At 28.1% G+C, this 25,712-nt stretch overlaps 1 protein-coding gene across 4 annotated transcripts in view; it reads right to left on the bottom strand.

Annotated features, from left to right (window-relative positions):
- The window catches only part of beta-Spec (spectrin beta chain), a gene marked incomplete in the record, with an annotated part of 132,761 nt that overhangs the window by 9,655 nt on the left and 97,394 nt on the right, over positions 1-25,712 (bottom strand). For 2 of the 4 annotated variants that reach the window (XM_024358772.2, XM_024358773.2), the window contains 24 exon segments: positions 3,566-3,727; positions 6,735-6,839; positions 9,693-9,763; positions 10,672-10,790; positions 11,177-11,281; positions 12,178-12,269; positions 12,354-12,438; positions 12,514-12,652; positions 12,839-13,083; positions 16,194-16,373; positions 16,915-17,109; positions 17,380-17,584; positions 18,106-18,314; positions 18,573-18,773; positions 18,885-19,001; positions 19,533-19,733; positions 21,025-21,288; positions 21,366-21,524; positions 21,610-21,728; positions 22,642-22,774; positions 23,213-23,425; positions 24,260-24,499; positions 24,660-24,824; positions 24,925-25,113. In XM_024358772.2, the coding sequence (XP_024214540.1) occupies positions 3,566-3,727; positions 6,735-6,839; positions 9,693-9,763; positions 10,672-10,790; positions 11,177-11,281; positions 12,178-12,269; positions 12,354-12,438; positions 12,514-12,652; positions 12,839-13,083; positions 16,194-16,373; positions 16,915-17,109; positions 17,380-17,584; positions 18,106-18,314; positions 18,573-18,773; positions 18,885-19,001; positions 19,533-19,733; positions 21,025-21,288; positions 21,366-21,524; positions 21,610-21,728; positions 22,642-22,774; positions 23,213-23,425; positions 24,260-24,499; positions 24,660-24,824; positions 24,925-25,113 (3,913 nt within the window). 4 annotated transcript variants of the gene reach the window in all.

Genomic DNA, 25,712 nt, shown 5'->3' on the forward strand with positions numbered 1-25,712 from the left:
ATTTTTATAGTGAACAAAACATAAAAATCTAAGTCTTTAAAAACAAAATTAAAAATTATTAAATTCAACTTAATGCCATGAAATTTCTAGTTCAAAATGATCTATTAAATAAATAAGATATAATTAATAAAACAAATACTCACATATAGCCTTTATAACTGCCATAGTAACATTAATAATAAAATTATAAAGAACTGCAACCCAGGCAGTGAACTTTAAGTTAAAACAGACAATTCTCAAAAAGCGAAAAAAAAAATTACAACTAAAAGCAATCAACAATAACATAGTTAACATGTATTTAAGAAAGAAAAAATAATACACATATAAATATACATAACAATCTGTGATATCAATGTGAGAAAGAAAACAAATAATATAAAAAATACATACTGATGCTTAATTCTCTGAAAGAGTATGCACGGCATGCCATTTAAAGGCGATGTATGACTGACAAACTTGAACAAAATAAACTGCTGACTACAATCTGTCCATTAACTCCCTTCACACAGCTCACAACAGAACAAATAATCAGATTTATTTTTAGCCTATGAATTCAGGTTATAAAAGCTTTGAGTATTAGAATTGCAGGCAGTCAATGTGTTTCAAGGGTAAATATTAGCACAGTTAATGAAGAAACAATCAAAGCTCACCTAATAAGGTATATTCACCAGGGAGAGAATACAATAAGAAAAAAACTGAAAACTATAAATAGTACACTAACACTTTGTAAAATTTTTAAAACCTTATTAGTATTCAAATATGATAGACGTTAGTACAGGAACGAATTGATTATATTACCCGATAATCTCAGCCATGAGATCAATTAGACACATTTAACAACTTGAACCAAAGAGTAACGATATTCTTTGAATAAATTATTGCTTTATTCAAATAATCTTGATGATAAAGACATACATATCTTATTAATATTAAATATTAAAAAATAAATTAATAATCTGTGGTTAGAATACAAAATGAATAAATTTATTATTTTCTGCAGAATTAGAATTAATTTATTATGAGGAAGTGCATAATATAAGGAAGAGATGAAAGGAAATTAAACGGTTTTGAAAACAAATAAATGCCATAAGAATTTTCCTTGTCTTACTATCCTAGGAGCAGTATCTGAGCACATAAATGTCATGTTACATAAATATTAGAGGAGGTGGGGAAGGAATTCTCTTAGCAGTCCTTCACTAGATCCTTACAACTGATGAGCTACCATTGATTCAAAACAAAAATATTAACTGTCACTTAATAGCCATCGAGCTATCCCTCCAATCTTCTATTGGATAATCTTGATCATCACAAACTACAAATTCAAGACTATATTTTAAATCATTCAATTTTTATCACTTCTAGTTAACTGTAAAAATTAAGATTATAAATTATATATATACCATTAATTATATATATAATTTATAGTAAGAAAATAATCATGGTACTGTTTCTGTTTCTGAATAGGATAATAATTATAAAAAATAGATGAAGATTAGCTACTATTCACTTTAATTTATTCTAGAAATAAATGGATCATACTCAGGGGGGGGGGTTGTTTTGATATAACTCATAAAACATGAGCATATAATTTTGGTTTCTAGAGCTGTAACATCCACAGAAAATAGGGCACAAAAAAATGTAAAATTGATACTAAATTATATGAAGAAAAACTCAAATGCATTTTAACTCAACATATTGAACATGTTGAATTAAGCAATGAAAGAATTGCAAATAAAATATTAAAAATTAATATTTTTTATCTAGAAACAGAATAAGGAAAATATAAGACTAACAATACAGGATAAACTTTTTTTTTTTTAATGAAAGAGCGAGTTCAAAACATTCAGTTTCTACAAATTAATCAAAAACTGAAAACAAATGACAAAACAATTACTTCCAAAAGAAAAAAAATCATGTCGATTCTTAATGAGGTCTGTGGATTTATTTCAATGTTAAAAATACTAAATATAGTTATAACTTATTTTTTTAGCATGCTTTAATAAAATAAATATATTGTCATTGATTAAATGAAATGTCTTCAATAATCAACATCTTTAAAGTGACTAATTTGCATACATGTAAAATGAATATGAAGATGGTCCAGAAGAAAGAAAAATTATAAATAACTATTTCTTTATTTTTTGGTGACGTTTCAACCTACAACATTCATAAATAAATAGTTATTTCTACTTTTTCTTCCTTTTTGACTGCAGTCTTGACCATCTCAATCATATTAACTTACAGTCTATCATTAGTATGGATGGATAATATATTTCTATCTTTTAATAAAAGTATCACACACATATAACCTTTTTATCTACTTTTATAAGAAAAAAAAAATTGTACTACTAAACAAAGAAGAAATTAAAGGTGATTTATAACTGTACAAAGTGAGCAGTTCAGTACAAATAGGAACCCTAATGGAATTTATCTATCAAATTACAACTCAATGCACAAATATTACAAAAACAAAAGCAGGCAGGAAAGGAAAGAGCTAGATACAAAACATCAACACTGCAATTCACAAACAGGAAATGACTGCACCGCTTCATGTTGAGAGGATTTCTTCATAATGACAATAATAATTATCACATAAATGATAAATATTTTTGAAAAAAAAAGATATGTTCTATGGTAAAACCTTGATTATCACATACTTGATGTAACATGTTTTCGGCTGACCCAGATTCAAAGAAACAAAAAAATAATAATAATGGATGTTTATTTACGACCAGAAACTCTTAAAAATATAATTTTAATTATCAGAAATGAAAATATAACACTCACATGTAGCCAGATTAATGCTTAAATTACTATTTGTCCAGTTAATTATACAATTATTTAAATGATAATTTATGAATTCTTTGTATATGTTGATAAAGCTTTAAAAAGAATAAATTGAACTATTTTCTTAAATGAAGAAAAAATATTTTGGAAAGAAATTTAAATTTATTCATCTTCTGACACTATGGATGAATAAAGATTTGATATAAGGAAAATTTACAAAAAAAACTTATTCCTACCCTATTTCTAAATACTAAATGTATTGTAACTTCCGTTATTATCCATCCCCACATCATTTTATCATTATTTATTATTATCATTATTATATATATTTTAAGTATTTTATTAATAAAATCTTGTTAGTTCATGGATAAATTTCATTGCTTTAGTGGAAAAAATAAATTATCACTTTAAACTGGGACACATAAACAACGTAGATTCAAGTGTTTTGTTTATTTATACAATAAATAAATTTAAAAGTTCATTACAAATTTCTGGTTAGACCATTTTTCCGGATATTCTGCTCTATGACCTTGGAGAGGATTTAATAAAGTTTTCCCATATTAATTATGATGAAAAGATTAATAAGTAAAAATATTACCATATCATTGTTACGTATAAATGCACAATTATTTAATAAAACATGTATTTCTTTATCCATTTCAACCTCTTCCAATTTTATCCAATATGGGTTAACCAAGGTTTTTACTTTAAATACTTCTGTTGATAAAGTGAATGATTTTTTTTTCTTTGTACTTCAAATTATACTAAAAAAACCTACTTGCAGCTGCAGCAAGATTGTCTTCATCATCACTGACAGCAGAAGATTTTGCACCACTGCTGCCACCAGATTTCTTCCATCTGAAAGATCTGAATGGGCTCTTGGAGCGAGACCTCTTCACCTTTCTACCCGGTGATAGCGTAGCATCCTTGTCTTTCAGAGCTAAGCATCACACACAACACACACATACAATACTCACATGGTTCTCCTTAGTATTATTTCCCTGATAGCTATCAAGTAAATTGTTTTCTTAAACAATTTACACAGTAAATTCTAACTGCATCTTGAGATTGATTTTAAAAAAATAAAATAAAATAAACAAAAAAAGCCTAAAAGGAAAACAGTCAGACTCTATTTTGAAGATTTATTTATAAAATTAAGAGCATAAACATTCATTTCTAATACACCGCAAACTGTATAGAAAACAAAACTACCATTTATAACCAGGATATACTGCATTTTAATTGCTTTAAACTTGCAATTTTTATAAAACAATTGACCAGAAATAGTCAATACGGGAGAAGATCATAAACAATGCCTTATTCATAACATTAAAAAGAAATAAAACATGATGTAATATATAAAATTTTGGAGTGTCAGAATAGGAGATAAAAAATTGTTTAATCATACATATTTAGTTTATAAGTGCATACCAGTGTTTCTTCTTCATATTTTGATGTTTACTAATTAAAAATATTTAGTATGTTCACTCACACGACTTTCTGAACTGATTTCGCTGTTAAATTTATAATAAACATATACATTATATAGCCTATAATAGGCTGGTAAGCATAACTCCATTAAAAACTAGATATTGAATATTTGACGGATACTAAAGATTTATAAGTTTATTACAAAATTTTCCAGCAGACCATAAGATTAGAACACATCTGCACAAAAAACAAAATATGCAACATAGAAAGAGATCTATAAAGTTCTAATTGCCACTGATTTTGTTGAATCACAAAATGAATGTTAAATGGTGAGGGATGAAGAAAAATAAAATTTAAAAAAATTGAATTATAATAATGAATTGCAAGTAAAGAAAACATCAATGCAGCATACCCATATAGATGTCATATACGAACTGAACGTTATTATTTCTATTACGGCATTAAATTAAGCAACTTAATTTTCTCATTACTTTAATAGGACAAATTCCAAATATTAAAAAAAAAAATAAAGCGATGAACATCTGATAAGAATTTTAGCTTATTATTAAAATGTAAATGACAAAACATCTGATTAAAAATAAATAAACTTAAAAAACAAACCAAAATACCTTAAATTATTTCTGTACATGTAAAATAATTGTAATGTTAAATATATGACCTCCACCTTAGCATGGAAATTTTTTTATGAATTTCTATCGATACAGCTTAGAAAATGCAAACCCACACCTTTTAAATTTTAGCTAAAACTATCAAGTGAAGTAGGCTTGTCTTCCGTGTTATAAAGAAAATGTCTCTGATAAACTATCATCATCAGATACTTTATGAAGGGTAAAATTATTGGAAATAATATTATAATTTTATCTTTATAGTGCTTTATATTTAACTTGACAGTTTTAAAGAGTCTAGATCAATTTTTTTTAATTTGATGTTCTTAGTTGGTTTAATTTTACCAAGTGGTTCACAGAAGGTATCACATGTTAAAAATAAAATAATATTAACAGATACGATCTTTAGAATTGTTGTAAGCAATCAAACAATTTTAGAAACACAGTAGAGTATTGACTATACTAAAACAGTTATTAATTATAAATCTAATTTAGTATGTACATTATTATTATCATTAAAAAAAAAAAGACAAGATCTCTTAGTGAAAAATGACATCATTTTCAAAAGAATTTATATTTTATTAAGTACAGAAAATAGTGTGATCTACCTTTAGTTTCTCTTTTTCCTTACCATTCACTTACATACAAACAAGTGATTTCTAAAAAAGTTTGGTTATGTTTTTGTCATTTATTATTAATAAGCATTCTTGATATTCCAATAAACTAAATTTTATTTTTGTTTATTTTTTTATTCTATCACATTATAAAATGTGTTTTATTGTTTTATTTAAATAATAATTTTTTGGAATGAGGGAAATAATTTTTACAATTCATAGCTAATTAATGTCATGGAAGAACTAACGACAGATTCTATTAGTTTCATAAAATAAATTTTCAACTAGTTTTTTAAAAAATTGTTTGTTGATACTCTAAAGATTGACATTATTTATTATAAAATAGACAAGACTTAAACACGAATTTCCATTTGATCTTTCATAACTATCATTGACTTTATACGAATGCTGATGTATATTTTATATTTCATACAATAATAATAAGAAAAGAAGTGCAGTCCTGGTTTTTTAAAAATATATAATGCACAAAACAGACATCAAAAAACAAATTAAGACTTTATAAATAAAGAAAATTATCTTTTAAACTAAAAACATATCACTTTAAAAAAATGAAAACAATGACTTTGAAAGAATGAAAATTTTGATATAAATACAATTACGAATGTAATTGTGGGAATTAATAAATAGTTGTCTTTGGAATATGTGGATTGATCATAATTACTACCCAAATAGTCAGGCATAAGATAAAATTTACTCCAAAGAATTAAGAGGAAACTATAGAAATTCAGTGTATTCAGGATCTAGATTTTTTTTTATACATAGAATTATGACTGCTAGGGTGAGAGGTTAAGATTATTGGAGTGAAGCTTCATATACTTTAATGCACTATTGAAAAATAATTAATTAGCTCTTAATTTATTTTTTAATAAATATGTTTGTGGTTACAGTTAAGAAAATAGGTTAATAATTAATTTTAAAAGTATTTTTTTAAAATAATTTCTCCGGTACTATTTGTTTGTTGCTGTTAGTACAATATGTCAACTAAAGCAAACTTACTATGTGTAATAGTATAGCATGTGTATGAAGTAAATTGTTTTAATTGTTGAGTAAACATGCTGTGATCATTGATTGATAAGTAGTATTATTTGGTTATTGTAGTCGATGAGATTATATGACAATTCCAGGATTAAAAAAAAAGAAATATAAATATTTATATATATTCATCGAAAACATTAATCTTATCTTGGTAAGCCAATGAAATGATGATGAAAATGAAATTACGAGAGTCAGTGAATTTAACTGTGCAAGCTATTACCTTGAATTGGCTGGACTCGCTGAGGCTTTGGAGGTGAAGGCGGGTACGTAGCCTGCGCGACAGGCACACCTTTAGGCGGTTCATCATCCTTAAGTTCATCGTCTACTGAACATGCACAATCACCATGCAAATATCTATCTACTTCATAACCCAATGCTTCCATCCAATCAATTACTCTTAATATATCTTAAAAATAGGAACTGTATTATACCTACTTCAAAGGTAGTTGGCATAACGTTGATACAAATAATTTGGAAAGGAACAAAAAAAATATAACATGCACACACACTTACCTTCACCCAGGATTAGGAAACCTTCACCATACCAAGAGTAATAGGAGGCAACAAAACTTTAACTATTTGTTTAATTTAATAATTAATTAGCATTTACTCTTCATGATAACTTTTATTTTTCCAATTTAAGCTTAAGCCACAAGTGGTTTGCCATGCATACTGCAGCTTTGCTGTGCCTGACTACGTTTTTTTGTGTATTAACACAAAACAACAAGTAATGAGCAACATGGTCATAAACAGAGATAATCAAAATAACAATGACAAGATCACCAAAGCACAAACAAAAATTAATATTTTTGAAAAAGAAAACAGTCCGAGGCAGAAAACCAAATGAAAATATGACAATTAATAAAATAATGAAGATTTCTGTTTAATCCCAAGGAAAAACATTTATACTGATTAAAATATTACAATTTTATTTTATTCTAATAAACAAAGAAACAAGTTTCATTCTAATTATAGCTTTTTAAAAATTATTTTCAAAGATAAATTAACTTTTCCATTCTATTTACTGATTTCGTGAAATGAAATAAAATGAAGCTATGGCCAATTAGTGCAGTGGTGTGTTACAATAAAATAAATATATCAAAACTTTCCTATTCATGGATTTGTTTTACCCATGACTAACCTGATGGTTTATCAATCGGTGTGATGGAAAGCTGGGTCGGAGGGGGCTTGCGAACTGAGGCTTGAAACACAATACATCAATGTACAAACACAAAAGCTAACACATTTAGCCTAAGTGGGCATAATCTTGAACATAATATAAATGATAGAACCTCAAAAGTTCTAAAGAGGATCACAAATTGAAAATAAAAAAAGAATATCAAGATAAAATTGAGATTAATATAATGAAATCTGTTCATAGCTAAAGCTTTCCTTCAGAGAATAAGAAGTAATAAAGAAAACTGACAGAAAATTAATTGAAGAATAAAATTATAATATAATTAAAACAAAAGAAAATGAACTAGGAGTGATCTTAGAAAATACAACAGACAAACTTTTATTTTTGTTGCAAATAAGAGGGGGCAACTTAAATATTCATGAATGTATGTGTGTGTATATCAGGTTTAAAATCTTTCAAATTAAATTATGAATAAATACACATACATAATTCAAAAATAATTTTTGCTTTAACTGTAGTTTCTTTCCACAATAATCTTATACTAAAACAGTTTTTTTTTCTATATATCGATTTTAATAATAGACAATAAATAATAAGGATAAGTGAAACTAATGTTTAAAAAACAAATTAAACTTTATAACAATTGACAGTGACGTCAATTCAAAATAGCATCTAAAAAGAGAACTTTGATGCCTACGTACTATTAATGAGATAGTTAATTAAATCAACAATACAAAGAATTGTAAAATTCAGAAGTTGTTTTGTTTTTCCATTATTTATGAAAATGATCAGTTCACTATTTTAAATGGAGGTCACCTGAAGCAGTTAAATGAGTCCAACCTCTTCAGAGGAATATGAATTATCTGTTATTCCCTCTTCAGACATTATTTAACACAATTTTGCCTGAACAACTAAAATTTTAAGATTTGAAACTAACTCACTCTATACTCTACAATTATATGCAAAGTTGATATATTTCTATTAATATTATTATTATGTTCAATTATAAATTCAAAACATATGAATACATATCTATTGATTCAGACCCAGATGAGTAATGAACTAAACTGTATAATTTTAATATATGTAGTTCATTTTCTTTACAATATTTAAATATTTACAATTAAGCTATGAACATATTTCATCATGAGCTTCTAAAAGCACAATTCTATAATTCATTGAATGTGCTAAGGATATATATCAGGAGATACAACAAAGACAAAAGGATAAACAGACACAAAAGGAACTCAAAAATAAATTTACAGTTATGTTTAGTTTTCATGCTTCAAGTAGTTAGTATATAAACATTTACAAAAAGAAGTTATAAAAATGAAATAGGTATAAACCATAAATAGAGATAGACATTAGGAAAAAAAAGTAATAAACTCAGATTCATACAGAAATAACATAAAAACTTAATTTTAATTAATAATAATGTTCTAGAGAGAAAGAAAACATTTCTGCAGACAGGAAGATAATCTTCAAGTGATGACAAGTTCATGATAACATTTGCCCAAATTACTAATTTAATTTAATTTTAAAGAATTTTTTATTTTTCAGGTATACATTGATAATATAATTAATTATAATTATTAATATTAACTATAATTATTAAATAAATAATTATATTTAAGTTATTGATTATAATTGTAGTAAATGTTATACCTGCTGATAAATCTACCAAAGTTACAAATAAGGATATCTGTCTTCAAATTTAGTAAAAAAAAGCAAAATAAAATGGTTTTTCTATTATTGATGATAAAGGCTATATTTATTTCTAATGACCTCATCACTGCCAGTAAAGAAAATATGTGTTAAAAAGGTATCAACAAAGAAAATTTAATTTGAACATTTGTCAATGAAGAAAATATAAGTGTGATGGAAATTTTAGTAAAAATTAACCAAACCATTAAAAATAATAAATTCAATTGGAAAAACAAATAAAAAACTTATAGTTTTCTTTCTCTCTCACTATAGTTAATAAATAAAATAAAACAACTTTATTAAACTGAATTTTCAAAGTTAAGTGGAGCTGCTTACCCTTTCTGGGCTCTGGTTCAGAAGTGGATGCACCGTTTTGTTGACCAGTGTCTCCTTCAACACCATCCCCTCTATTAACAATAATACAAATATTTAATGACCCGATAACAATAAGACAGATTTAATTTTTTAAAAAGATATGAATCAAACTTAAATTTTCACACAAGACATACTAATTTTAACTTTTTAAAAACTAATAATAATAATATTTCTCCATGGATAAGGAAAATAATGAATTGTCTCAAAGGTTACCTAATATCTCAACTGTGTCATACTGATTGTAACCTTAGTTTGACAAAGTTCAGACAGTTTTTACCATAATTTTTATAAATAGATCTTAACAGTTATAATTTACTATTAAAATTTGTCCCCAGATAGAACTACACCGCACTATTAGTTCCTTCATTTTCCAAACAATGACACAACTTTATTCGGAAGATAAAAAACTGTTGTAAAATGTTTCTAAGGGAAACTTTTTTTTTTAATTACTTTTTTGGAGAAAATGGTCAATTTATGATTTTCATCATAGAAAATAATGGTCATATAAAACTCATTCCGATCTCAAATTCCATCATCAGTTAAAATCAAAAAGTGTGAAGATTTTGCTTGAAATTGTAAGAAGTTTTCTAATTTCTACAAAAGCAAATTTTATATGGTAAAATATTTTTTTCTTTTATAATTAAGTAGAAGTGATCAAAATTTAATATTGAAACAAAATTTTTATAGACTGTTATAATTTAAATCAAATTTGGACAGTAGCTAAGTAATTATAAATAGAATAATGCTCCGAACTTGCTCACTTATTATTTGAACTAATAGGTATTACTAGCTCAAAACTAGTATTATTAATATATAAAAAAATAGTAAACTTGGTTGAAAACTTCAAAAACTTATCTTAGGTTAACAATACAGTTATCACCTGCTAAATAAGAAAGATAACCATACGTTTATATCATTAAATTAAAAAATAAAAACACACCTATCTACAGATTGTTGCTTGGAAGCAGCAGCAGCCTGAGCTGCTTGTCTAGCGGCAGCCTCTTCTGCTTTTCGCCTTTCTTCCTCTTCTTCTTTTTTCTTCAGTTCTTTAAGTTCAAACTAAAAATATAAATAATAAGTTGTTATTGTGTGAAACAAATATTAATTATATTGTAAGAATCAAAATCTGAGACTGAAAAATAAAAAGGGATTCATCACACATAGAGACTCCCCCACAATTGGACGGTTTTATTTTTCTATTTTTAACAAAAAGCTTCTACTAACTTAATATGACAATAACTTTTTTTTTTCTAAAACGAAATATGAATGGATCCAACAATTAAAATCACCCAATAAATTAAGAGAGGATCACTGAGTAAAAGAAAAAAAATAGTTTGTTTAAGTAATACATTTAATAGAACGGACAGGACATTCAATGAGGTCTTCAAAGGAGTTAGTAATTAAATTATAAATAGAATATAGAATAAAAATTAATTGAGACTCACCGTTGTTAACCGTTCTAAGGCTGAGAACCTTTCTTCTTGTGCTGTTGCAGATTTCTCAAAGGATTCGTGTTTTTTAATTAGATTTTCAACGTCATCTATAGTGTGCTGGAAAAAATATTGTTAAGGTAAAAAATTTAGTAATATTTCATAATAAAGTATAGACAAAAATTAGTAATTCATTGTTTTAAAAAACTTTGAAATATTCGAATAACAATAATAGTAAAATCAGGGTCTTCCAAAAAGAATGAACCAACTTCAAAACATAATATCACAGAATACAAACAACTCAGCAGATGGAGTCTTGTGCCATTAAAAAAATAACAATTTTAAGTTTTAAATAGTTAATAATAGAAAGCTCTGTCAAAGCCCCATCCTTCAAAGGAATTCTAGAACAACACGGCTATTATTTTGAATCGTTAAAAATTTACTTCCACTTTGCTGCAAACGCACTCATGTGACTTTGTTTTCCAACTAATTAGAGAGTGCAAGAGTGAGGATTTTTTAATAAAACTTTACATCAGAAGTTGATTGGTTGCAAGAATGATGTTGATCATGGTTTCTTTATATAACCTCAAAGCTCAACCCTTGCAACTTCTTTTAATGACGATAGGTCAAGTTAAATTTTTATGTTTTGCCACCACCTATGACACTAAATGACCCTAATGAGCAGATGTGTGATCATGAGTATGATCAACTCAGTGAATTATAAAATACTCCAATGAGTTAGGGAGGAATTCTCATATGACCTTGTTTTGGTCCATGGCCATATTAAACACTTGAAGGAGGGTAAAAAATTCAGGCTAATACATGCGAGTTGGTTGCAACTTTTTACTACTGCCAGTTACTAAAAACATCTAGCTTAATGAAATTGGTTTATTCTTTCTAAAAGACCCAGTATATTGATATATAAAAATCACAATAACATATCTCATCAGAAATTGCGACAGTTTCAAAATTAGAAAAACAAAAACTTAATCACAAAAAAAAAATCAAAATCATACCCCTAATTCATGTGACATAAGATAAGGTTCCTGAGCCAATAGCCATGTTTCCGCAACTGCAGCATCTCTTGCAAATTGGTAAACCTCAAGAACTAAAAAAAAAAAAAGTATATTTTTTAATCTGAATTATATACTAAAATCCATCTCTATTTAAATGAAAGAAACCCAACACTTACTTAGCTGAAGGTTTTCCCACCTTTCCTCCCATCGATGAAGTAAAGCATTACGTTGATTATTAAGCGAAAGAAGCTTTTCCTTGATCTAAAATTTTAAAAATTAATGTATAAATAAGTTTTCCAAAGTGTAAAAAATACAAAAAATATATTAATATAATACCTCATTTGATGCATAATGGTTTCTAGAAAGTAATTCTTTGCCAAGGGAAATACATGAAGTAAAATTATCTTCTCTGGTATCAATTTCTGCTTTTAGACTTTGGTGATTATTCATCAGTAATTCTACACCACTCACATCCCTATAGCATATTAATAGAGTTTCGTTAATATTAAATGAAATAAATTTCATAAATACTCTAATATATATGTATATATAAAACTCAAATTTTTTGAAAGTTAGATTCTCAAAATTGGCAATTAATCAGAAAATTAACTATTAATGTGTTGAGTCATACAAATAAATCATAAAAATTCAATTCAATTACCTTGGTTTTTCAGTAGTGTTCATTTGCCTAATGACATCATCCATCCAGAGTATAAGAGTCCTAACCATTATAAAGAACCTAAATAGATCGCCGGTGTCATCTAATTTTGCCTTTCTCGCTTCACACAAACCTTGGAGACCAGCCCAGGCTGAGACCACCTCCGTTTCTCGATTGGTTATCTCCCTGGCCTTGTCACCAGCATATGAAGCTTGCAATTTATTTGATTCATCACAAATTGCGTTCACCTGAAAAGCATAAATAAAATATATTAGCTTTTCTTAAATTCACAATAAATTAAAACTCATCACCAATTAATAGAGCCAAATCGTTTAATGAAATAAGTTTCAAAGAATAAAATACATATAGTGGATGAATTTTCTAACACTGAGGCAAAGGGGTGGATGGAATTAGTATATTTCTAAGAGTAGGCCTGTTAGTGTTCCTGACTTAGATAAGAAGAAATCAACCTCAAAAAATTCTCTATTTAAGATCGTCAGTTGTACATACATTTCAACATCCTACCTAAGGTAGGTGGTGTGTAAGGTAACCCTATTTTTACTAAGATGGGCAAAAATAACCCTGGGTGAAGGAACTATTGGGTCATTTCATGCTAGCTGACCCAGCAATGCTTCACTATTGCTGTATTTGAGGATTATATAGATTTAATGAAAGCATTTTATAGTTTGATTTATATTACTGTATTTAATTAAATTAAACATAACGTATATTTTATTATTATGATTTAGTAATATAAATTGATCCAATATATACGATGGTATTCGTTTTTAGCATCTCAAGAAAGAAAGGTTGAAAAACCAAACATTCAGCTTTCCAACAGTTCTATTAACATGAGGATTGGATAAAATGCAGAGGAGTTTTAACAGATTGTATGAACAATAGTCACTGGAAGAAAAAAATAATCCTCCGAATAAATGAAGTTGAAAAATTGATAAAAAATGGCATTTAGTAGTTTGAGGCGACACTAAGAACGAATATGAAATGCTTTTTTATATATAAAAAAAAATTGTTGACCTACTTTACATCAAGCCACATTAGGTTTTTATAATTGTTTGTAAATACAATAGAGCTTAATGGAATCAGAAATATTTTTTTTCCTATTCTTCAGAAAGAGACAAATCGATTGGTGTACAATTACCATGAAAAAAACTTGTAATTTCTGAGCTACAAACCAAAAAAACAAAAATTTAATTTTGTTCATAAATTTTTTTTAACTGACAATTAGGTGATTTGAGTATCTTTAAACCTTTTATTTAGTAAAAAATCATCTCAACATTTAATTCAAACTATTCACCCTCATTTTTATACAGTTTCCCCAACTCGTTATCAACTTTTCAATCTCAGAAATGGAAAATTCAGGGTTTTGTGAAGAAATGGAGTCAGAAAGTATATTATTACCTGAGAGTCGTTTAAAATAATGTTACTTTTAAGGAAGTTGTCAAAATTGCTGAACACATGGAAATTTGTTGAAGATAAATCTGTCATGAAACATGAGGTCTGATATTGTCGGGTATAAGTATAGGACCCTTCTGATTAACTAATGCAGGTTACTTTTAGACACGTTTTTGATAAAATGAATATCATAACCAATATTTTTTTATTTTATACAAATTTGGGTTTTGGCATGTATCCCATACACCTGTGTTGTCATATACAATCCACTCTACATCACACATGATTATCCTTTTGAGAAAAGACTCATTTATTTGCCTAGTAATTAGTGAAGAAATTCATGTCTCATAATGCTTCAGCTGCTGCCACTCATTAAAGTTCATGAGGTATCTTAGACAAGAAACTTTTGTCAATAAAGTTGTGCTGCAAGTCTTTTAACTGTTTGGTAAAGGTTTTATTCGACAGTAAACCTAAGTACATCATAGTCAATTGCTGGTGGAGGATTTCCTCTGGTTTAGTTATCCAAATCTGTGTCACCAACCACAAATTTTTAAGAACACTGGTGAATGGTCCATTTGTCAAGACACTGTTACTTGAACACCATAGTGTTTCTTGCAGATTGGGCTGTCAAGTGTCCAAGTTTAAACTAATAAAAAAAAAATTACTTGTGTTAAAAAATCGCGTGTTTCCAAGGTCGTATTTGATGGCATACTAAACACAATGTGCAATAAAGTGGAATTATAGAAAATATTATCAAAAAAGTAAGGATTAATAATGATTAATTATAATCTGTAAACATGACCGTATTAGAGAACAGAAGTCCACTAATCCCAATTTGAATTTCTGAAACAATTAAATCAAACATTTTGTATGAAATGACCTAATAGTATCACCAGTAATGGTATAGGTCCTAAAGTATTAGGAGTTGGCTAGGTCTATGATTTGATGTCGCAAGGAAGAACAGAACTTCAGAGCAATCACTAACAAAGGAAGGACCAAGCCATTTTTAAAAACAGATTTTGTCAAAATGTAAAAAAATAAATTTTATTCATTATTATTATTTCTAATGAAAGATTTTCTATAAAACTGAAGTCAAATATGAAAGCAATTAGTTTCACCAATATTATGAATGTAATCCAAAATTACTGTTGAATTAAGATGAGTAGACTTATTTACTCATAAAGAAGTATTGGTCAACCAATAAGAAACACGGGTATAAGTTTCAATCAGGTCATTCTTACGTGTTGATGAACTCTACTATCAGTAGAAGGCAAATTGAGGACCGATTTCCGGTTTAAAAATTATGATTGGAGTTATAAGAAGGTGCTGATAGTCTAGAAGGTTTGATTACTTTGCCTACCAATGGGAAACAAATGTACCATGTTTCACCCAATACCAGAATTCTCTGCACCAAAGAAAAAAATAGTTTTTATTTCTATTAGCTAACATAAGATGGAATTTTGTAATTAACTAACACAGTGAGAGAGATTCAGCAGTAAACTTGGAATGAAATAGTATGTACATACCAATTTTGTTAGAAATTAAGATAAGTCTTACTGGTTCTTGAGAAGATGTTCTGTGTAAATACATTCTCATAGTCAGATGAGATTAATAACAAATAATAACATTAATCTTTACATGCTCTTTTCTTCTTTTATGCACATTTTAAGTAAATTCTGAATTATCACAGAATAACAATAGGATTATAAATTTAAAATGGCGAAGTATATAATTACTATTAAACATTGAGTTAACATGTTACTTAAGTTTTTGAACAACAAAATACAATACAACATACTGTATTAGCTACATTTGAATCAAAGTATTTTTTATCCAGGTAATTCCTATCTCCTGATAATTTGTATAAATTTTCTAAGAGATAACACCTAACTCTAATATAAAAACCTAACTTTATATAAAAAGTATAAAAAATAAAAAACTTTACCTGAGATTGCAGAGTTTGGAGGTCTTGCATAAAACCTTGATGTTTACGCTGAAGAACAGAGACACTTCCAGCATCCCTACCAAGTTCTTCAGACATTCCATGCTGTTTTTCTGATATGCGACCAAGGACATCTTTGCAGTCATGGAAGAACTTATGCAATTCTCGGGAAGCCTCAAGCATCTACAATAACAAAACAAGAAAACATATTAAAATATCATTTATGAAATAAAAAATCATTAATATATTTCAATAACCATCACCATTGGAAAATTTGATTAGAACAGTTAATAATCATCTTTAACATTTTTTTTCTCTCTTGAGACTATACAAAAAATATAAGTGTCACCAGAAATTAAAGTAGAAGGGAGGTCAACTCTTTAAGAGAGGTTGATAAATTTCAGCTATTAAAAGTTATATAAATGAAGGACTTGGCGCAATAATATGACAAGCCACATATTGATAATTGTTTCTCATAGCAGTTTTGAAATTTCTACAGTTCTTATATCATGTTTTACACAGTGCATATTCCATAATGTTGAATGTAAACAATGCATACAAAATTCTAATTGTCTTCAAAGTTGTGTCTCATTACATTCTTCTCCCAAGCCATTCAACCAACAAAAACACAAACTGTGGTATTGAAAGATATAACAATTACAGTATCAATTAAAATAACATGGATGCTAAAAATTAATGAAAATAAAAATAAATTGAAACAAACCTGAGTCCTAGTAGTGATAAGCTCAAGTAAATCTTGCCAAGCTTCTATAAGTCCATCTTTCCATTCAGCAATCGTAGCTGAGTCACTGTGGCCAGCAGCAATCAGATTATCAGCCATGTTATTAACAACAGCAACCCTTTCCCCTCCAGTCGCCTCTGTGTCCCGAGCAAACTCCTTGAACCTTTCCCACAGCAGCTAAACATATAAATGTTAATATATCAAGTATAATATTTAAAATAATCATAAAAATGAATATTAATTACTTTTAATAAAAAAATAAAGAGAAAGAAAAAAACCAATTTGTCAAGACTCATATTTAAACAATAGACATTTTTTTTTACAATAACTATAACTGACTGAATAAAAAAATATATCTTACTTGTAGCTACCATATACAAAGATAAATTGCATTCAGTTTGAATTAGTTAACGAAATAAGTTCTCCAAGAAAAAAAACAATGCTTACCGTTACATGATCGTAATCTTGACCAAGCTCATGAGATCCTGCAACTACCTCTCTCTCTGCAATCCATTGCTCAAGATCATCCACTTCCCTGTTCAAAGTGAACAATCGTAGCGCCTCATCTAGTTTTGCTCTTCTTTCCCCTGCCAAGTCCTTTAGCCCAGCATACAACTTGTCAACTTGGGACTGCTTCACACAGATCTGGTCGCTGTTAATAAAACATAAAGAATCATTAATTTATCAAAAACTAGTATTTAATATAAGTAATAGCAAAATACAGGATTGTTTAAATATTACAAGCCACAGATCCTTTAATTAAACAAGACTTTGCTTCCTTTAAGTGACAATAACATAAATCAATAAATTAAAAATCACAAAGCTCTGAAATAGATACAGATAATTCAAAATCATGATGAATGAAATGTCTTAATCATTTCTGAAAGAGAAATCTTGAGAAACATAATTAGAGGAACTTTACACCATAAAACATTATGATAGAAGGGTTTAACGACGAAAGGAAATAATTTTGAAAAAAAAAGATAAAAATAAAAAAACGTCAAGATGGTAGAACATAATAGCTCAGGATTGAGTTACTAAGTAATAAACTGGTTCACGAGTGTACAAAATCTGGATCCTTATAGAAAGAGGCAAATCACTAGTAGATTGTAATATCTTGAAAGAGACAAAGAGAAATCAATATTCCTCATGTTTCACTAATTATAGAAGTACCTAAGAGGATTTCCTTGAGCAGTGAGAGTTCTAGCAGTTTCCCCTAGCTGCCTGATGGTATCGGCATAATGATCAACAGCTAACTCTAAGGATTCGTGTTTCTTCATCAAATTTTCGGCCGAGATCTCGTCCTTTCCTCTATCCTCAACCATCATGTACAATTCTTGTTCTGACATCCAACTCTCAGCTTCACTTGCATCAAACAAGTACTGAAAAAAGAATTCAGTTCCATAAAAACTATCAAGTCCTTTTATAAAATAAAATTAACTAATAATGAAGAAACAAAATAAAATTTGATAATATAATATGAACGAATTATATAAATTAAGAGTTAATAAAAATAACTATACAAATTTACTAACTTAAATGAATAGTATTGATTTAAATAATCATGAATATTCGACATGGACATTCAAAGCGCAAATTTAAACAAGTTAAAAGAAAATTAATAGAATCAAAATAATCACCTGCTGTACAAGTTCTGATTGAGTGAGCCTATTTTTCCTTTCTTCGACAGCTTCCTTAAGCCTCTCCCATTTTTCAAGGAGTTCCTCAATTAGACGCCTGAATTCTGGACCTTCCTCATGACCTTCTTCCACCAACTTTTCTCCATTTCGGAGGACAGAGTGAAGACGTGGTTCATGGCCATCAATTTCTGTTCTCAAAGACTAAAAAAAAGTTTTTTAATTATTCTAAAAAAATACATAACACTAAGAGGCTAATGCATTGAAAATAAATTGTCATCAGTAATAAATAAAAAATTAAAACACTAAGTATACCTGATTTTTCTTCTTCAGAGTATGGACATTAAACAAGCTATTACCATAATCCGTGGAAGTTGCAAGTGGCATTTTTTCTGCAATCCACAACTTTTCATCCTCCACATCTCGCCGGAACTAAAATTATAAATGAAGACAGATATTTAATTTATGATATTCTTTACTTTATCTATAATTACTTAGGATAGGAAGAATGGTAATTAGTAAAATATTAACATTATAGAAGGTTTCTCATGAAACAGAACTCTTTGAACTGAGTTCATAGTATTTAAAAATATAATTCATTTGTAAATGAAAAATAACCAGTAAATCATCTTAGTCCACAGGTGGCAGAGGAAACATGGAAGTACATATTTCTATCTAATACACCTCAACAACAACTAGAGACATTTACCCACTTATTCAATTTAGTACTGACTAGTTTTTTAATAAATTCATTGATCATTTAGACCAGTAACTTTACATGTATGTTTAGTTTCAGTTTAGAACAAAAGGCAGAAACTCATTCACTTTACAATTGAGGAATAACTTTTATTTTCCACCCCTGATCTTGCTTTTAACTATTCTTAATTTTTATTTTTTTTAATTTACAAAGTATTAAATTTAATTTTGTTAAATAAATAGTTTTTATACTTAATAATTGAGTACCTGAAAAGCTTCTTTGTTCTTTTCCAACTGCCTTTGGCGTATTAATAGAGGATCTTTCAACTTCTGGAACCTTGCTTCAACAGCAGATTTTTTCTCTTTAATTTCATCAATTTTCTCTGGAACAGTTTTCTCCAGATGTTTAGCTTGAGTTTCAAGTTCGGTGACCTGTCTTGCCTTAACTGCCATCTGAGTCTCGATCATCTAAAAGATCATTAAATGTTAAGAAAATATTCCTATACAAATAATAATAATCATCTAACAAAATAAGTAGGATACTGTTCAATGGAAACTGATTTACATAAAAAAAACAAAAGAATTTAATGAAACAAAAACCTACTACAATATGAATCACTTATAAAGGATAAAAGAAAACTTTTAATCAGAAGAGACATCATAAACTATATGAACAATAAAACTACCCAAGAGCTACAAACACTTGAACAGCTTGTAAAACAAAGGTGTTAAGAAATTCCCAGATGGGTATGAAGACAATCTAATAGACTGAAAATAGGAGACGTATCATAGCCTAACATGATAACCTCATAACAGAATTTTTTGCCATAAATTATTTTTAACAGTCCGAATGAAAAGTCTTATCTGATAACAATGTGGTTTAATAATAAGTAAATAACAATTATAACTAATTACCTACACCCCTTATTAAACCACAGAACTATCAGATACAAGGTTTAAACAGTAAAAACTAAACCCAAATTACAGTAAAAAAATCAGTTAAGATGTAAAGGTATCGATAATTCTTGGGAAGTAATCTCCACCTAAATGTCATATGCTCTTTATGATGTTGATTATAAACACTGACTCATGGAGTGATAAATACGAAAATACCGTCAATCTTTTGATTCGATATGGAAAAGAAATCACATATTGATGATATAAAAATAAAAAGCCATGGATATTAATCTGTAGAGTACTAGTAGTATGATGATGAAAACCAATGATAATAAATTTTGTTGTTTTTATCTCAATCTTAAACTTTATTATCTCAGCTTAAGAATCAACTGAAGAACAGAGTGGTTAAAAAATATAATAGTAAATATATTCTAAAAAACTAGAAAATTTAGAAGATAAGAATTTAAAGAATATAGAAACACATATTCAAAGAAACCATACATTTATACCTCAATAGAGAGAATCAGTAAAATTTGAATTTTTTTCTCCACACAAAAAGAATATAATGGACAAATAGGAGGACAAATTTAAAAAACTTGACTTTATCACTAATAGAGGAAATAATACTTTAACAAAATTAATATTGAAACACTGAGATTATTATTAAAAAAAAAATTAATTGCTTTTCAGACTTTAAGCCTAGTAGGATCAATACTTATTAGATCAAAACCCATTAGAATTATTTTACTAAGGTTTAGAAGTTTATCAGTAATCGATAGCTTAAAATAACTTCTTTTCTAATGATTCAATTCAGTTATAATTAGTATTAGTTTGGGGAAGGTAAAAATAAAATAATAGATACCTGTTGTTTTTGCATCAGAATATTGACTGAGGCAAGATCAGTTCCAAGGTCTTCATTCTCAATCTGTTTTTCCAAATCATTCATCCAAGAATCAATATCATCACAAGTTTGGTGTAGAAGAACTTCTCGGTTAGCATCGAAAAGTCTTTCGCCCTTTTCATGTGTCATTGTTTCGAGGTCAACAAACTGAGTTGTTAAATCCTGAATCTTTGGTTCAATTATCTCACCAAGCTCAGGTTTTTCTTTCATAAGTTCTTCTCCAGCCTGAAAATTAAAATTTGGTATCAGCCTTTGGTATCAAAAAATGACTTCAATAATTATATAAGATAAAATTATATTACCTGCTGAACACGGATAAGTCTGTCTTTGTTTGAAGCTATTTCAGCTTCAAAAGCTTGATGTCGAGTCCATTTGGAATGGACAGTTTTGGCTGATCTATAAGATTCATCTTGAGATATAAATTTCTTTTCTTGAATCCATTCACTAAGTTCTTCACAATCCTAATAATACACATTTGACAAAATTTAATTAAAAAGAACAAATTTTTCAAATAATAAAAAAAAGTTAATAAATAATAAAAAAAACCTGTAAGAATTGATGAAGTTGTAACTGATCCTTCAGTTTATCCATATTTTCTTGTGCTTTCTGCCTATTAGAGTTTCTTCGTTCTTCAATACTCTTAGCTTTCTTGAGGACTTTATCTCCTAAAAAATAAATAAAATTAGAAAGAAAATAATCGAAAGAAGCAATAAACTGGCTATAACTTCTATCACTTAAAAAACAAAAATTGATAGTATTTAAAAGTTTTAATTAATTTTAAAAATCTTACACATTGTTTTCCACAAATGATTTAGGGATCTAACCCACGCTTTAAAACGTAGAAAAAACTTTCTAGGTGCATTTCTTTCCAAATCTTTAGAAACAAAAAGCCTCCCTTTATTAAAAAAAAAAAAGATTAACATACATCCTCAATTTGTTAGCACTATGTTCCTCTGTCCACTCCTTTAACACAAGATCCCAACCAATAAATTTGCATATTCTTCAAGAAATGGTTTCCTTTAAAAAATCCTTTTTTATCTAGACTACCTTGTTTTGGGATTTAATATCCCTATCCTTTTGCAAAACCTCATCTATACATAAATTATTTCTCCACCGCTTAAACTATGAATCTACCAAATATATTAGAATAAAGCTAGATGCACATAAAATTTTTTTATTATCCAAGCAAAGAAGTATTTATTGATGTCAATTATGGAATTTCAGTATTCCTGTTCATTCCAAATTTTTGTCTTTTATTTGATAATTTTAATAATATTATGGTTTAGTTATTAACTTATATCATAATAACTTATATCATAAGTCGGCCAAAGATCATATAAATGTACATTGATATTATTCTAAAGAGACTAGATGTTCCAGAATAAAATTATTTTTATTATTTCTTTATAAGAATACTTTTTATTTCACTTATCTAAAGTAAAGAATCGACTTTATTATTAATTTCAATAATGCAATCTTTAACTTTGAGACCCAAGGATTCTGTTGTTACACACGAAAAGTTAAGACCATAGCATTAAATAAAAACTGAAACATTTTCATTAAAAATATAATGTATACCTGCAAAATGGCCCTCATTACTAAGCTGTTCAGCAAATTGCACCACAGCGTTGATTTTTTCATCGTTGGCTTCCATAGTCGTAAGGAATGCCTCGTGTCGTTTTATTAAGTTTTCTGCTTGCTCCAAGTTGACCTGTAATAGAAAATAAAGTAGCCAGTGATGAAAGAAAAATCTTATCCAAGAAGATTAAAAAACAACAAAGAGAGGAAAAATTCTAAAAAACCAAAATTTTTTTTAATAAATTTTATTGAGGCATTTCTCACTCAAACTGAATTGATCATGACTGATTTGTTCATTTTTCATCAATTTATTCACTTGAATAAATAATAAGCTGATTACTTCAGGCTGTAATACTTGTCTTACTTAATCTGAAATTCAATTCAATCCAAACAACTTTTTTTAATTCAATATTCAAAACATTGAAAACAACCAAAACATAGTCCACTTATTATAAAAAATTTCCTGATCATAAAATAAAAAAATGTGAGATAAATACATAAAATAAATAAGTATGGTGAGAAAACAAGAAATAAAATAAATACTTAATTTGTTTATAGTTAAATAACTTACAGGTGTATCATCCTTCGATAGCACATGTTCCTGGTGTGATAAAAGAACTTCAGCTTGACGAGCATCCCTATTGAACATTTGCAGATTAAGCCAATGGGACAGAAGCTCTTGCCTATTCTCCCACATCTGGTGTAATTCTTCCCAACCATCTCGTAGTGCCTTCAGTCTTTCTCTTAAGAACATATACTGTGGATCAGATTGTGTTGAGGGTTCCTAAAAAATGGAGAAACAATAGTTAAAATCGCTCACTAAATAGTAAAAAATTAATTAATTAATGTAACATAAAATTGTTCTTGTGGAAGTTCACAACTCTGTAAGACAGAGAACCTATTTGGGATAACAGTTAAGTTGTACGGAATAAATTGCTCATTGATGGAAAATAAATTGCATTAATAAATACTGAATAAACAACAACTCCCATTTATCATGAAGTTGAAAAACAGAATTTGAATTATTAATCTAAACAATACATAACAAAGATCTGCTAAATAAAAAGGTAAGAGTAACTAGTATAGCTTTTAAAATTAAATCAATCAAAACAGTACTGTAACAAAAAGTTGAAGAAAAAAGGACTAATAAAAATGGGAGTATTTAATTTTATGAAATTAACCAATGGAAAAATTAATCTAGCATTAAAAAATAAGTAGTTTAAAGTTGTAAAAATTTAATTTCAATTAACCTTAAGTTAAAATTTAAATATAATATTAAGGTCCAAAAATATTTGTAATATTTAATAATATAATACTGATAGATTAGAATACTTTCAAGAAGTAGAATGAAAATTTGTAATCTTTAATTTAAAATAATCGATCTAATATAATCGACGAGTAATATCGATATCATATTGCAAAAGTAATTCTATAGTGACACCACTCAAACAAATTTACTAAATGAAGTGCGGGGGAACACAGCTTTAAGATAGTAAGAGAAACACAAGTGTGCTATGATATCAATGTTTCCATCATTCAATTTAGAAAACTTAACTTAATTAAGTATTTGTTCCTGTATACAACTTAGGCAAAATAAATATATAATAAAAACACTAACAGCTGTAATTTTCTCGCCATAATCCATCATCTTCTTATAATCCTCAGTATAATTATCAATTTCTTCTCGGATAACTTGATGTTGAGAGAGAAGTTTCTCAGCCTCAGCAAGTGAGGAAGGAATATCTTCTGAAGCAACGTCTGTTTGAGTTTTCTGAAGCCAAGACTGGAAATGGTCCAAGTCCCGAAGGAACCGATGAAGGTCACCAGCTTCTTCCAACTTGGCATCTCTTTCTTTCAACTGAATAACCAAGGAAAACAGACAATATAATACCAAATAAGCGTGGAAATAACAAACATTATTTTGAATAATCGACCAAATAAATAAAAATGTTGAATGTAATAAATACCTCATTAATGAATTCATATATTCATTATCGAGTTATTATCAATTAGCTTACCATCATGGTCAAATCCTGCCATATGGTCGTGATTTGAGAAATCCTTTCTTTTATAAGTGCTGCTTCTTCTGGATGGGTCTCACTAATAGCTTCAGACTCAGCCTGGAGAGAATCAAGCTTGGCCTGTATTGCGGCCAGATCTCGCTCCATTCCACTCAGCCTCCTCTGTACAAGGAATTGAATTCATAAATTTAGTAATAATATAATAATGATACATTTTTCAGAATTGCATCTTATAATAAATATGCTACAACGTTATAATTACCTGGAGAGTCATGATGCCAGTGAGATCCATTTCCAAACTGTCAGTAGCCTGTAGAATTCGTTTCTTGTCTTCAATCCAAGATATAGTTTCACGACATTCAATAAAGTAGGTTTGAACTCCATGAGCCGAATTAAGCTCCTCTCTCTTAGTTTCAGCCTTTTCTCTCAATTGAGCCCATTCATGATTCAACTAAGAAAAAAAAAATTAATCATGAAACATCAAGGAACACATAAACTTTTTGGCTTATAGTAATAGTAACTGTAAATAAAAATAAAACCATAAAAACAGACACTTTGACATTGCATCTCATTTTTCATGCTCTAATGTTCAAAGAGCCCAAGATAAAAGAACTTACATAACCAATGGGAGTAGTTTATAGAAACTAAAATCAAAATTCTTCCACAATAAAGTAAAACTGGGGAAGTGAGGTAATGCACAATAAGCATAGAGCATAGATTGGAAGTAAGAAGGAAGAAACAATCCATTATTTCTGATTTCTGAAGAAAAATATTCGTTTATTTATCCAGCACAACAGTTGAAGTTGAAATAATACATGAATTTAAAAGAAAGACTGGACAATTTGCCATAAAGGCATTAAATCTAAAGTTGAATAATAATGAATTCAAAACTTCAATAAAGACACCATGATGGTTAGTAACACATAAATGTATACTATGTCTGAAAACAAAATAAAAAAAAGGAGAGCTTGGCTGCATTAGGGATCATGGCCAGGTGTTCAAGACCAATATCTCAAATTAATTTTTTCAAAGGAGAATATGTCATAGAAA

This window comes from Halyomorpha halys, unplaced genomic scaffold, assembly GCF_000696795.3.
Source record: "Halyomorpha halys isolate HHAL.00 unplaced genomic scaffold, Hhal_1.1 Scaffold374.1, whole genome shotgun sequence".
Taxonomy (NCBI): domain Eukaryota; kingdom Metazoa; phylum Arthropoda; class Insecta; order Hemiptera; family Pentatomidae; genus Halyomorpha; species Halyomorpha halys.